Genomic DNA, 15,000 nt, shown 5'->3' with positions numbered 1-15,000 from the left:
CAGTATCAATATCAATATCAATATATATATATATATATATATATATATATATATATAACTGCTAAGTATATATTACTACTTACGTAGTTATATATACTTACTGAATATACATTACTACAAAAAAACAAAGACAAACAGAGGTTCATCTCTCCCAGCTGACATGTAGACACAAACTTATCCACCAATCAAGGCTTGCTCTCCCTCCCCCCCCCCCCACACACCGAGAATATTTGATATTCACGCTTACAGACATCGCCATTTCTCGTATCTCTTCTTATCTCTTCTCTGTGGCACTTGGGACTTGGCGGAGAGGTTGCTGGCGTCTTAACAGGGAAGAGGAAGAGAAAAATAAAGAATATTTATATATATACACGATAACTTTTTGTGTTTGTTTGTTTTATTACTGTGTGTAGATAGTTTTCTTTGTAACTGTGGCGTGGCATCTTTTCTGATATTATTATTATTATTGTTATTATTATTATCATTATTATTTTTACTATCATCATTATTATTGTTATTATTATTGTTATTATTATTGTTATTATTATTATTGTTATTATTATTATTATTATTATTATTATTATTATCATTATTATCAATATTACCATAATTATTGTTATTGTCATTATCTTCCTTCTCGTCTTCTTCCTCCTCCCCATCATCACCATCACCTCCAGCATCATCATTATCATCACCATCATCATCACTACCACCATCACCATCGCCACCGCCATCAACATCACTACCACCACTATCATCAACACCACCACCACCATCGTCATCATCACAATCACCACCACCATCTTCATCACCACCACCACCATCACCATCCTCATCATCACCACCACCATCATCATCACTACCACTATCATCATCACCACCACCATCGTCATCACCATTACCACCATCATCACCACCACCACCATCGTCATCACCATTACCACCATCATCACCACCACCACCATCGTCATCATCACAATCACCACCACCACCATCACCAACACCACCATCATCTCCAGCGCATTTTCGAGCGTCACCTGTAAATGCTATTTTACTGGAGTGATTTCCTCTGTTTGTCCGGATGATATCACCCGGTCCACAGGCGTGCGGGCGGGCGTGCGGGCGTGCGGGCGTGCGGGCGGGAAACATCAATTAACTTTCACAACAATATTGATGAGATGCTGCTACGATTTGACTCCGAGAGGGGGGTGGGTGGGTAGGTAGGAGAAGGGGGGTGGGGGAGAGTATACTTGGTCGAGGGGTGGTCATATTGCTGGGTATGTCGGCTGCCTTGTTGGAGAATATACGGAATACTTTTATGCGTTACAAAGACTTCGCTCGAGCGGAATGGTCTGTAGCGCTACGGTGATGCTCAGATGTGTAAACACTGACCTACACGAGCTTTTTGTGTTTTTTTTTTTTTGCTTAAATACCTTTACTATGGCTTTTATTAATACTAGTATTTATAACAGTCGTCTTTTTATATCAACATATCATGTTTTCCAGCTAGGTCTTAGAAGTCAGGAATCATGCTCTTTTGTTTATTCACATTTAACATCCTTTGCTTAGCCGGATGTGAAGTTAAATACCAGTTTATAAGTACCCACTGGATTTCCATTGATCTTAGAAGTTCAAAAGGCAGAATCCATACCGAAAAATATCCCTTGGCATTCTACATTAGCTGTGCTTGTAAGCAATGTACGCGTCGTCTGCTAGGCACACCGCCTCTCGAGACTGTAGCTTTTATGCGTCTCACAAAAAACACAGTATCGCGCTACAGGCCGTTCCGTTGAAATTGTGCGCTTCGTAGCGATGCGAATTGCCCAACGGAACGCAGGGCTGGTGGAGGGTTGAAGATAGGTAGGAGTATGCTGAGAGTATACTTGGTTGAGTTATCGGTATATTAGGGGTGGGGGGGAGGGTGAGAAAGGGAAGAAGTATGCTGAGGGTATACCTGATCGGTATGGTTATATCAGCTAGGTATATCAAATAGTGGAGAATGAAAACAGCTAAAAATCTACTGAAGTAAGCTCATATATGAGACACAAACGCAGACGCACGCGTGCGCGAATAAACGCAAGACAGGCAGCTCAAAATATTTAGGCAAAAAAGTTGCAAACTACATGAGTGTCTTTTGCTCCAGTGAACTAACTGCCTCTTGTTTATATTTCACAAAGACAGACAGGGAACATTTGAACACAGCAAAAGGTTCACACACACACATTTACGCAATTATGTACAGTGACGTGCTTGTTTATTCGTGTGTGTGCGTGTGAGGGAGAGAGAGAGAGGGAGAAAGAGGGAAGGTGGAGGGAGGAAGGGAGAGAGAGAGAGAGAGAGAGAGAGAGAGAGAGAGAGAGAGAGAGAGAGAGAGAGAGAGAGAGAGAGAGAGAGAGAGAGAGAGAGAGAGAGAGAGAGGGGGGGGATAGAGAGAGAGAGAGAGAGAGAGAAAGAGAGAGAGAAAGAGAGAGAGAAAGAGAGAGAGAGAGAGAGAGAGAGAGAGAGAGAGAGAGAGAGAGAGAGAGAGAGAGAGAGAGAGAGAGAGAGAGAGAGAGAGAGAGAAAGAAAAACTGAAAAGATGAAGAAATGAACCTCACAGATGGACAGAAAGAGAGGCGATAAAGCAAAGAGAAATATCCTTCCCCTCCCCCCTCCCCCTACCTCACCCCCCCCCCCGCACAAAATTCTAAGCGTCATAGAGAGCGAGCGAGGTTAGAGGGGGTGGGGGGAAGAGAAAAGGGAGGAAAGAGAGGAGGAGGAGGAGGAGGAATGGAGAATGGAGAGAGGGAGAGAGGGAGAGTAGGAAATAGGAAGGAGGAGGAGGAGGAGGAGGAAGAGGAGGAAGAGGAGGAGGGAAGGATAATGTGTGTGTGTGTGTGTGTGTGTGTGTGTGTGTGAGAGAGAGAGAGAGAGAGAGAGAGAGAGAGAGAGAGAGAGAGAGAGATAGATAGATAGATAGAGAGAGAGAGAGAGAGAGAGAGAGAGAGAGAGAGAGAGAGAGAGGAGTAGGAGTACAGGAACAGGTTCAGGTAAGGAAAAAGAGGAGAAGGAATATGAGAAAGAGGAAGAAGAAGAGAAAAAAAGAGAAAGAAGAAGAAGAGGAAGTGCAGAAGGAGTAAGAAGAAGTAGAGAAAGAAAAAGGAGGGAGAAGAAGAAGAAGAAAAAGCGGAAGAGGAAGAGAAAGATGAAGAAGAAGAGAAAGTGGAATGATAAAGAGGAAGAGGAAAAGGAAGAAGAGAAATAAGAATAAGAGAAAGAAGACGGAGGAAGGGGAGGAGGAAGAAAAAGAAAAAAAAAAAAAAGAGAAAGAAGAAAAGAAAGAAAAAGAGGAAGGAGAGAGAGAAGAGAAAGGGGAAGCTCCCTCAATGGCTGGCCACCTTGTTATAAGGACCCCCCCTCCCCCCCGAATCATTTCGCGTAACTGCGGCGGCGACTCAGCCTCAAGACGCCATCGCCATATTTGGAAACCGCTAACCATGACAGCAGAACGGCAACAGTAGAACGGCAACAGTAGAACGGCAACAGCAAAACGGCAACAGCGGAAAAGCAACAGCGGAAAGGCAACAGCAGAAAGGCAACAGCGGAAAGGCAACAGCAGAAAGGCAACAGCGGAAAGGCAACAGCAGAAAGGCAACAACAGAACGGCAACAGCAGAAAGGCAACAGCGGAAAGGCAACAGCAGAAAGGCAACAGCGGACAGGCAACAGCAGAAAGGCAACAACAGAACGGCAACAGCAGAAAGGCAACAGCGGAAAGGCAACAGCAGAAAGGCAACAGCGGACAGGCAACAGCAGAAAGGCAACAGCGGACAGGCAACAGCAGAAAGGCAACAGCGGAAAGGCAACAGCGGAAAGGCAACAGCGGAAAGGCAACAGCAGAAAGGCAACAGGGGACAGGCAACAACAGAACGGCAACAGCAGAAAGGCAACAGCGGAAAGGCAACAGCTGAAAGCAACAGGAGAAAGCAACAGCAGAAAGGCAACAGCAGAACCAAAATCCTTTCGCTCTGCTGGCAACGAAAATCCGCCATTTCGGGTTTAGCGCCAGAAGGCTAATGCTCTTGTCAACCCAAAGTAGCTAAAAATCGCTCGCAAAAAAATCCCTGTCCGATTTTCATTCCAAAGGAGCCAAAACATCGCTAGATAGAAATGGTCTCAGAGTCGCTCTTAAAATAGCTGAAATTCTGACCCGCATTATCTATTTTCTCAGACAAGGCGGTCACAAAATCGCTAAAAAAAAAAAAGTGAAAAAAAGATAAGAAAAAAAAGAGAAGAAAAGGTACAATACAATCACCGAAAGTGGCCAAATCTAGCGACAAAACCGCTAATGTGCTCTATGGCTAAACTGATAAATTTGTCTCTGCTTTATCGCTTTCATGTGTAATGGTAGTTAATACTAATAATGATAATAATGATAATAATGATAATAATGATAATAATGATAATAATGATAATAATGGTAATAATGATAATAATGATAATAATGATAATAGTGATAATAATGATAATAATGGTAATAATGATAATAATGATAATAATGATAATAATGGTAATAATGATAATAATGATAATAATGATAATAATGATAATAATGATAATAATGATAATAATGGTAATAATGATAATAATGATAATAATGATAATAATAGTAATAATGATAATAATGATAATAATGATAATAATGGTAATAATGATAATAATGATAATAATAGTAATAATGGAAATAATAATGATAATAATGATAATAATGATAATAATGATAATAATGGTAATAATGATAATAATGATAATAATAGTAATAATGGAAATAATAATGATAATAATGATAATAATGATAATAATGATAATAATGATAATAGTGATAATAATGATAATAATGGTAATAATGATAAAATTGATAATAATGATAATAATGGTAATAATGATAATAATGATAATAATGATAATAATGATAATAATGATAATAATGATAATAATGGTAATAATGATAATAATGATAATAATGATAATAGTGATAATAATGATAATAATGGTAATAATGATAATAATGATAATAATGATAATAATGGTAATAATGATAATAATGATAATAATACTAATAATGATATAATTGTAATAATGATGATAATGATAATAATGATTAATAATGATAATTTTGATAAAAATGGTAAAAATGTTAATAATGAAATAATGATTAATAAATGATATTAATGATAAAAATGATAATAATGGTAATTAATGATAATAATGATAATAATGATAATATAGAAATAATGATAATAATGATAATAATGATAATAATGGTAATAATGATAATAATGAAAATAATGATAAAAATGATGTAATGGTAAATGTAATAATGATAATAATGATAATAATGATAATAATGATAATAATGGTAATAATGATAATAATGATAATAATAGTAAAAAAGGAAAAAATAATAATAATAATGATGATAAATGATAATAATGATAAAAAAGGTAATAATGATAATAATGATAATAATAGTAATAATGGAAATAATAATGATAATAATGATAATAAAGATAATAATGATAATAATGATAATAATGATAATAATGATAATAATGATAAAAATAGTAATAATGATAATAATGATAATAATGGTAATAATAATAGTAATAATAATGATAATAATGGTAATAATAATGATAATAATGATAATAATGATAATAATGGTATAATGATACAACTACTAATTATAATTACTATAATAATAATAATAATAATGATAATGATGATAATAGTAAAAATAATAATAATACTGATACTAACAATAATAACAACAGCATCAATAAAAAGAATAATGATAATGATGATGATAATAATCATAACAATGATGATAACAAAATAACAAAGACAATAATGATATTGATGGTAATAATAAAAATTAGGACAATGATAATAACCACAATGATAATAATTAACTAAAAAACCTTCTACAGCGATAAGAAGGAAAGCAGGCCAAAAGGTTAAACAAATAATATAATTTATGTATAATGTAATTAACTGATATCCATAACATACTCTGCGAATGACGTCATAGATGAAAAAAAGGAAAAAAACGAAAAAAGAAAAAAAAAAAAAATAGAATTGACATATATGTGTATATATATATATTTTTTTTTTTTTTTTTTTTTTTTTTTTTTTTTTTTTTTTTTTTTTTTTTATCATCTATTTAATTATTATTTCCTCGCTCTCTTGTCTTGTTGAACTAAAAGGTAATGGATTAGTGAGCTAAATCAAAATCTAATTATCGAGTTGCGGCAAAAGGCTTATCATTATGACATTAGGTATTCATTAACGTGTAATATGTTAATGATTAACATATTAACCGAATTGTCTGATGGAAGTTAAGCCTTTTTCAAAGTTCAAAGACATGTGCAATTAACGTGAAATATAACGTAATATTTTGTTCAGAGATTTTAGTGTTAGAAATTATATATATATATATATATATATATATATATATATATATATACATATACATATATACATATATATGAATATATATATATATCTATCTATCTATCTATCTATATATATATATATAGATATATATGTATATATACATATATATATACACACACACACACACACACACATATATATATATATATATATATATATATATATATATATATATATATATATACATATATACATATATACATACATACACACATATGCAAACTCAAATATATAAACCTATATATATGCATGTGTGTGTACATAAACAGTACATATCGCCACACATGCCCTGCCCATGTCAATAATCAGCGATCACGTGACAAGGGAAGAGATAACTACAGACAACAACAATAACAAGAGAGAGAGAGAGAGAGAGAGAGAGAGAGAGAGAGAGAGAGAGAGAGAGAGAGAGAGAGAGAGAGAGAGAGAGAGAGAGAGAGAGAGAGAGAGAGAGAGAGAGAGAGAGAGAGAGAGAGAGAGAGAGGGAGAGAGAGAGAGAGAGAGAGAGAGAGAGAGAGAGAGAGAGAGAGAGAGAGAGAGAGAGAGAGGGAGAGAGAGAGAGAGAGAGAGAGAGAGAGAGAGAGAGAGAGAGAGAGAGAGAGAGAGAGAGAGAGAGAGAGAGAGAGAGAGAGAGAGAGAGAGGGAAGGAGGGAAGGGGGGAGAGATAGATAGATAGATAGATAGATAGAGAGAGAGAGAGAGAGAGAGAGAGAGAGAGAGAGAGAGAGAGAGAGAGAGAGAGAGAGAGAGAGAGACAAAAAAAACAATCAAAACAAACAAACAAACAAACACACAAAACAAACAAAGACAAACATAACAAACACAAAGACAAACACACACCCAAAACAAACAAAAAAACAAAAAACAAACACGTAAACCGGAGACGAAAATTCCCCCGAATTGACTCAACGTCGAAAATATCACGTTTTGCCTTGGCTTCGAGAGACGCGGGGGTCTGAAGGGGGGGGGGGGGGAGGGGCGTCCGAAAAAAAGGGCTTTAGTTGAAAAAAAGAAGAAGAAAAAATTGGCGGTTGAATAGATGGGATGAAAAGAAAAAGAAGAAGAAAAAAAAAAGGAAGAGAAAAAAGGAAGGTTCGAAAATAGGTATTAGAAAAAAAAAAAACAGTTAAATGAGCTATGAGCAGGGAAAAAAAAATCGAAAAAAGGAGAAGATAAAATACTAATAAAAAAACGAAATATGCAAAATATTAAGGTAAATCACAAACGGACAAACAAACTAACGAATAAAGATCTCGTAAACATTTACAAAACCGACCCTATATATCCTCAATGACCCCTCCTCCCCCTACGCCCCTCCCCCCCCGGCTCTCTTCCTTCCCCTCAACTACCACCCTCTCCTCTCCCCTCTCCCTTCCTCCTCCCTCCACTCCGTCTCTCTCTTTCCCTCCCTCCCTTCCTTCCCTTCCTTCCACCCCTTTTTCTTCCCCTCCCTCCCCCCCCTCCCCCCCTCCCTTTTTCCCCCTCCCTTTTCTCTCTTTCCCCCTCCCTTCCTTTCCTTCCTTCACTCTCTTTTCTTTCCTCCTCCCTCCCCCCTCCCCCCCTTCCCTCTCCCTCTCTCTCTTTCCCCCCCTCCCCCCTCCCCTCTCCCTTCTCTCTTTTCCTCCCTCCTCTTTCCCCGCCCTTTTCTCTCTCTCTTTCCCTCCCTCCTTTCCCCTCTCTCCCCTTTTTTCCCTCCTCTTTCCCTCCTCCTCCTCCACTCTCTCCCCCTTCCTCCTCCCTCCCTCCCTTCCCTTCCTCCATCCTCTCTCTCTCTCTCTTCTTTCCTTCCTCCTTCTCTCCCCCTCCCACTTTCTCCCCCCTCTCTCTTTTTCTCTCCCTCTCTCTCTTTCCCTCCCTCCCTTCCCCCCTCCCTCTCTTTCTTTTCTCCCTCCCTTCCCTCCATCCTCCTCTCTTCTTCTTCTTCCCCCTTCTCCCTTCCCTCCCCTTTTTTCCCTCCCTCTCTCTCTCTTTCCCTCCCTCCTCCCCTCCCTCCCTCCCTTCCCTCCACCCTCTCTCTCTCTCTCTCTCTTTCCTTCCCTCCCTACCCCCTCCCCTCCCCTTTTTCCCGCCCCCCCCCTCCCCCTCCCCCCCTCTGGGCTCGGATCACCAGCTTTTTGTTGATGTTCAATATTGATGCTCAAGAGTTGCCAAACAGTATTTTGTGGATCGATTGGCTATTGTAATTATCTTCACACTTTTTATCACCCACTTTCTTGCTTTTTATATTTATCTATTTACTTATTTATTGTTATTTTTTAACTGTTTATTCATTAATTATTCATTTACGTATTAATTCTAAAGTATCTATTATCTAACTATTAATTTACTTATTATGATTTTCATGTATTGATCTCCATCTTTTTATCGATTTTTATTCATATATCTATTTATCTATTAAAAGTGACACCCGAATGTGGTCGAATGTTATGTTCAAATTATTATCATATTTTTTCTTAATTTAAGATCAATTTTCATATGAATATTTGCTGTTTCTATTAATTGCTTTGAATACAAATATAAATAGTGATGGTACTAATGATGATGGTGATAACAACAACATTAATAGCAATACTGATAATGCAAATGATAACAGCAGTACTAGTAACAATACTAATAACAATAGTGACGATAAGAGTGTTAATGCTAATGATACTAACAACAACAACAACAACAACAATAATAATAATAATAATAACAATAAAAATAATGATAATAATAATAATAATAATAATAATAATAATAATAATAATAATAATAATAATAATAATAATAATAATGATAATGACAATAATATTAATAACAAAATGATAATAGTAAAAATTATAATAGTAATAATAATAATGATAATGATCATAATATCAATAACAATAATAATAATAATAATGATGATAATAATAATAATAATTATAATAATAATAATAATAATAATAATAATTATTATTATTATAATGAAAAAAAATATATCAATAGTAGCAAAATAATAATAATAATAACAATAATATCAGAGATGATACTATTACTACTAATTATATTGATAATGATAATAATAATAATAATAATAATAATAATAATAATAGCGATAATGATAATAGCAACAATAATAACAATAAAAAATACACATATATCGTATCTCGAAGACTACCAATTCCCCCCCCCCCTTTTTATCTAGATTTCTCCTGTTACCCCCCCCCCCCCCAACACACACACGTGCCTGAAGACCTAATATTTACGTAATACATTCGATGTTAACGTGTTTACAAATCGTTAAAATCAGTGATATCATATGGCTTCTAGTTTGATTTTCATATAAAACAAAAGAAAATAATATATAACCCTGGACAGTTGATATACTTGGCTTGGTTTAAAAAAAAAAAATTGTTGTTGATGGGTAGAGAAGGAAATTTTCGATTTTGGTAACTTCGAATCGTGATTTTTTTTCTTTCTTTCTTTGTCTTTTTTTACTGTTTCGGTCTCTGTCTCTGTCCCTTTCTCTTTCTCTGTCTCTGTCTCTGTCTCTGTCCCTTTCTCTTTCTCTGTCTCTGTCTCTGTCTCTGTCTCTGTCTCTGTCCCTTTCTCTTTCTCTGTCTCTGTCTCTGTCTCTGTCCCTTTCTCTTTCTCTGTCTCTGTCTCTGTCTCTGTCCCTTTCTCTTTCTCTGTCTCTGTCTCTGTCTCTGTCCCTTTCTCTTTCTCTGTCTCTGTCTCGGTCTTTGTCTCTCTCTCTCTCTCTCTCTCTTTATCTTTCTGTAAACTACATCCGGAAGGTGACGTTCCATCTGCCTCTGGCTGGACAAAGGCTGCGCCTTCCTGTCGCAGTCCTCCTGAGTCTACCTTATCACAGGAAGCAGCCACTTCGCACCTTCCACTCCTGAGCCTGGATTACCGAAGGACCTCCCAGGAGACCTACATCTCCCCCTCGAGCAAGCCCAGAGACTCACCCCCTTGTCACGGCCGGATAAACCTGACACTCCAGCCTACGGAAGCAAGCACCGCCCAGGAAGGAGCCGCCGCCTAAGACGACACGTTCGCAAGACAAAAGGGGAGAGACTCGGCAGACGGACCAAGCCACGCAGGGTCTAGTTCCTCTACCTCGTCCTCGACCCCGGGGACACGGGGGTCTCTTGCGGGGTCTCATATCTATCTTCAACAATAAACCAACATCTAAGATCCCTTTCATTGACCCGCCTCAAGTTCATCTCACTTTCTCTCTTTCTCTTTCTCTTTCTCTTTTCCTGTCGTTGTCTCTCTCTCTCTTTCTCTTTTCCTGTCTCTGCCTATGTCTTTCTTTCTTATTCTCTAACTTATTGTCATCATCGTTATTTGTGCTATTATTATTATTATTATTATTATTATTATTATTATTATTATTATTATTATAGATACTTTTTAAATAAATACGTAATGAATGATTAGTGAATAAACAGCTAAAAAATAACAATAAATAAATAAATAAATAAAAAGCAAAAAAAGCGGGGAATAAAACAGAAGATAATTACAATAGCCAATCGATATATACATATACATACTCATGTGTCATGGAGAAACACAAATGGAAAGTAGAAAGTGGAAAGTTTTTGTAATAATAGTGTTATAATGATGTTAATGTTATGATATCATAATGATATGATTATGTTATAATATTGTTTAATTGGTAACATTACGAATGAGATGTATTGCAAAAACTAAATATTTTTGAGTGAGATTTTTAAATATTTTCCTGTCATCATTATTATTATTTCTTCATCTGATCCCCATTATGAACTTTGAGGTAAACAACAAGGCGGCACTTATTAGCACTTCTGAATAATTATAAGGTCAATGCATCTCTTGACATGAACTTTCTAATACACCAACACACCAATAAGTATTACTGATTAAAAAGCAAACCACATTTCAGCCTATTGTTTTGTGTGTGTGTGTGTGTGTGATCTGAGCTTTTTTGGACGGCGTAGCTAACTGTAATTTACTTTTACGGTTTTAGCAGCTAAGAGAGAGAGAGAGAGAGAGAGAGAGAGAGAGAGAGAGAGAGAGAGAGAGAGAGAGAGAGAGAGAGAGAGAGAGAGAGAGAGAGAGAGAGAGAGAGAGAAAGAGAGATACAGAGAGGGGTGACGAGCCTCATCCTCTCATTTTTCTATAACAACTGTTTGTTAGGAAATATATGCATTAATATTTCTTATCCTTAAAGCTAATAAACTAATGATAAACAATTTACAACACTGACGCATTAGCAAATGTTCTCTCAAAACTCCCCAAGCATATCGAAAGCACATCCCAAGCGCTGAAAGTCAAAAACAAAGAAAAAACAAAAAAAAAACAAAAAAACATTTTAACCTCGACACTTGAATGAGAAACATAACTTTGGCTCAACTTCTCCATAAGACTGCGAGTTGGGGGAGAGGGGGGGGGGGGGTACGCCTGGCGCCAGACTAGCCATATATATGACTAAGAAACGCCAGTTTTTTTTTAAAGCTACTTAAACAAGCCAATTCTATTCCTGTTGTTGTTGTTGTTGTTGTTGTTGTTTACTAGAAATTAGTTTAGTTTAGTTCTTTATTTACCACCCTGGCTAACTGCACAGGCGTGGGCAAGCTGTGGTACATTTAATGCATGGTCATAACATTACATAGTGTTACATTTGAATTTTAGCCTATAACATTGCTATGAGTACTTATATCAGTTTAAGGAAAGGAACAATTGCACAGTCCTTTATCCACTCATCTGCCACGCCGGCATATAGCTTGGGCGTGGGAAAGCATTAATACATTTTATATTCGGTTATGTGATACTACATTCCAAATTTAGGATACAACATAAGTATATCTTCTAGGGCATCAGATGATATGAAGTAGTTACATAGTTCTCCGTACCTCATGCTAGGTGGCCTGAAAGGCTGTATCACATGGCACTCTGAGATATAATGTACAAGTGTTCGCTTATATTCTTCATTACACAGTTTACACTTAGTTTCTTCGACATTACAAACTGTACTGACCTGCCAATACAATCTATACCCAAGCCTGATTCTTGCAGTCACAACATCACACTGTCTTGTTCTTGTTTTATATAAACCATAGATGAAGGAATCTTGCCTAAACCGGTCATAGTGCTTTATGCTACAGCTTTCAGGGCGCTGAGAATTAATCAACTCAGTCAAGTCCTCTCTGAAGGAGGCTTTAATGATGTAGAAAATCCTAGAAAGAGGTATCCCAAGATCTATGTCCACACTTTGTTTGTCACATGCTGACTTTGCTAGGCGATCACCATGATCATGCCTAGGGATTCCAACATGCGATGGAATCCACACAAAACGTATATTATGGCCTCGTTCTTTTGCACGATACACGTTTATCCTGATGTCATTTGCAATATTTCCCGCACCTTTGTCTAGAGTGTTCAGAGCCTGGAGAGCACTCTGTGAATCGCAGAAAATGACCCCTGAGCCTTGTTTCAATAGAAATTCGGTGGCCATGAGTATTCCTGCCAACTCGGTTTGCATAGTGCTAGCCCAGTCATGAACCCTCCTACAATCCTGGTGCTGCAAAATATTGTTTTTATATACAACAAAAGCGCATCCTGCTCTGCAACCAGACTGCAAGGATCCGTCAGTGTAGCATTCATATACATTGGAAAGAGTGTCTAGATGCTCATTTATACTTGCAAGTGCATACTGTTTAAGTATAGCAGGGGGGGCACTGTCTTTCTTGGGGGCAGTCGTATAATATACACTTAGGTCCGACATTTTCCACGGTGGTACAGAACGTCCATGTAGGGTCTTAGTTATGGGAATGTTCAGCTGAGCTAAGTGTTTACACGTCACTTGTAACCATGAATTTGAGTATGAATCGGTGTTGTTATTCAAAGTTAGCTCTTCTATTCTGTGTTTTAGTTGTCTTTGGAACTCTGTACAATGGAGGGGTTCTCTAATTGATTTGACACTAAATGTGGTATTTATGTATAATATTCTTTCATAAACAGAAGGCAAATTAAGTTCTGTTCTCATATTCACAATCCTTGTTGTTCTAGGGGCACCAAGAATGATCCTCATGGCTTCATTTTGGACACTTTCTAGACTAGTCAACTCTGATTCCTTGAACAATACTAGGTGCAACGCATGGTAATCTATGACCGACCTTATGTATGACAAGTAAAAGATTCTCGCAATATTGACATTAATACCATGGTCTTTGCCGACAAGTGTCTTAAGTGGCTTCAGTCGCTCCCACAGCCTTTTCTTCAGGTTTTTAATGAACTCTGAATCATTAACAATCACCCCAAGGTATTTGTATTGATGGCAGAGATCTAGCTCAACGTCATCTATATGAAACCTTGGCAGAGGGATTGTCTGTGGGTTAAGTGCCTTTGTTTTTTCAGATGAAATTATCAAGCCACACTCAGTAGCCCTTGCAGAAAGTATATCTAGAATCTCTTGCATTCTCTCCTCGGATGAGGATTTAATACAAATGTCATCGGCATAGCAAATAATGGAGTCATTGCCTGCAAGTGGTATATCGCCCAGTAATCTATGCATTAGGATTACTAGAAATATATGTGATAGTGTTGATTATTTGCCGTAGACTTTTAATGCATTCGAATCACAGCATAAAACCCTTATTGTTATGTCAGCATTTATCAGATTCCACGTATCAGCTACCTTGTTACTGACTGATCTGTTATCAAAAGACTGTGTACAAAATCGTAGCTTTTCCATTTATTATACTCCTGCCTTTATTGTGTATTAAATGGCTGTCTACCATGATAAGAAAATTGATAACTGATACATTTAAAGCCAATAACGTCTGCCCATTTTGGAACAATAGTGTTGTCTTGATATTCACTTTTGGGAGGAGGAGAGGTGTGGAGGGGGAGGGGGGGAGAGTAGAGGAAAGAAGAGAAGAGAAGAGAAGAGAAGAGAGAGAAGAGTAGAGGAAAGAAGAGAGAGAAGAGAAGAGAAGAGAGAGAAGAGTAGAGGAAAGAAGAGAAGAGAAGAGAAGAGAGAGAAGAGTAGAGGAAAAAAGAGAAGAGAAGAGAAGAGAGAGAAGGAGAGAAGAGTAGAGGAAAGAAGAGAAGAGAAGAGAGAGAGGAAAGAGTAGAGGAAGAAGAGAATAGGAGAGAAGAGAAGAGGAAGGAAGAGGTAGAGGAAAGAAAGAGAAGAGAAAGGAATGAGAGAGAAGGAGTAGAGGAAAAAAGAGAAGAGAAGAGAAGAGAAGATGAGAGAAGAGTAGAGGAAAGAAGAGAAGAGAGAGAAGAGAGAGAAGAGTAGAGGGAAGAAGAGAAGAGAATGGAAGATGAGAGAAGAGTAGAGGAAAGAAGAGAAGAGAAGAGAAATGAGAGAGAGAGTAGAGGAAAGAAGAGAAGAGAAAGAAGAGAAGAGAGCAAGAGTAGGAGGAAAAAGAGAAGAGAAGCAGAGTAAGAGAGAGAAGAGTAGAGAAGAATAGAAGAGAAGAGAAAGAAGAGAGAGGAAAGGAGGATAGAGAAGAGAAGAGAGAAGAGAGAGAGAAGAAGTAGAGGA

At 37.1% G+C, this 15,000-nt stretch overlaps 2 protein-coding genes across 2 annotated transcripts in view; one reads left to right on the top strand and one right to left on the bottom strand.

Moving 5' to 3' along the window:
• The window catches only part of LOC125040467 (calcitonin gene-related peptide type 1 receptor-like), a 41,302-nt gene extending 39,684 nt beyond the window's left edge, over nucleotides 1-1,618 (bottom strand). The window contains exons 1-2 of the mRNA XM_047635020.1: nucleotides 1,604-1,618; nucleotides 1,251-1,290 (exon numbers count right to left, since the gene is read on the bottom strand). Of these exons, the coding sequence (XP_047490976.1) occupies nucleotides 1,251-1,290; nucleotides 1,604-1,618 (55 nt within the window). The remainder of the gene's footprint in view (nucleotides 1-1,250; nucleotides 1,291-1,603) is intronic.
• Nucleotides 1,619-1,868: 250 nt separating this feature from the next.
• Nucleotides 1,869-10,506, top strand: LOC125040466 (luc7-like protein 3). Its single transcript, XM_047635018.1, has 3 exons — nucleotides 1,869-1,898; nucleotides 3,484-3,978; nucleotides 10,390-10,506. Exons 1-3 carry the CDS (start codon nucleotides 1,869-1,871, stop codon nucleotides 10,504-10,506), a joined length of 642 nt encoding a protein of 213 aa, XP_047490974.1.
• The last annotated feature ends 4,494 nt before the right edge of the window (nucleotides 10,507-15,000 follow it).

The sequence above is a fragment of the Penaeus chinensis genome, chromosome 29, assembly GCF_019202785.1.
Source record: "Penaeus chinensis breed Huanghai No. 1 chromosome 29, ASM1920278v2, whole genome shotgun sequence".
Classification (NCBI taxonomy): domain Eukaryota; kingdom Metazoa; phylum Arthropoda; class Malacostraca; order Decapoda; family Penaeidae; genus Penaeus; species Penaeus chinensis.
Note: the sequence above shows the minus strand (reverse complement) of the source record. Positions and strands in the feature narration are given on the sequence as shown.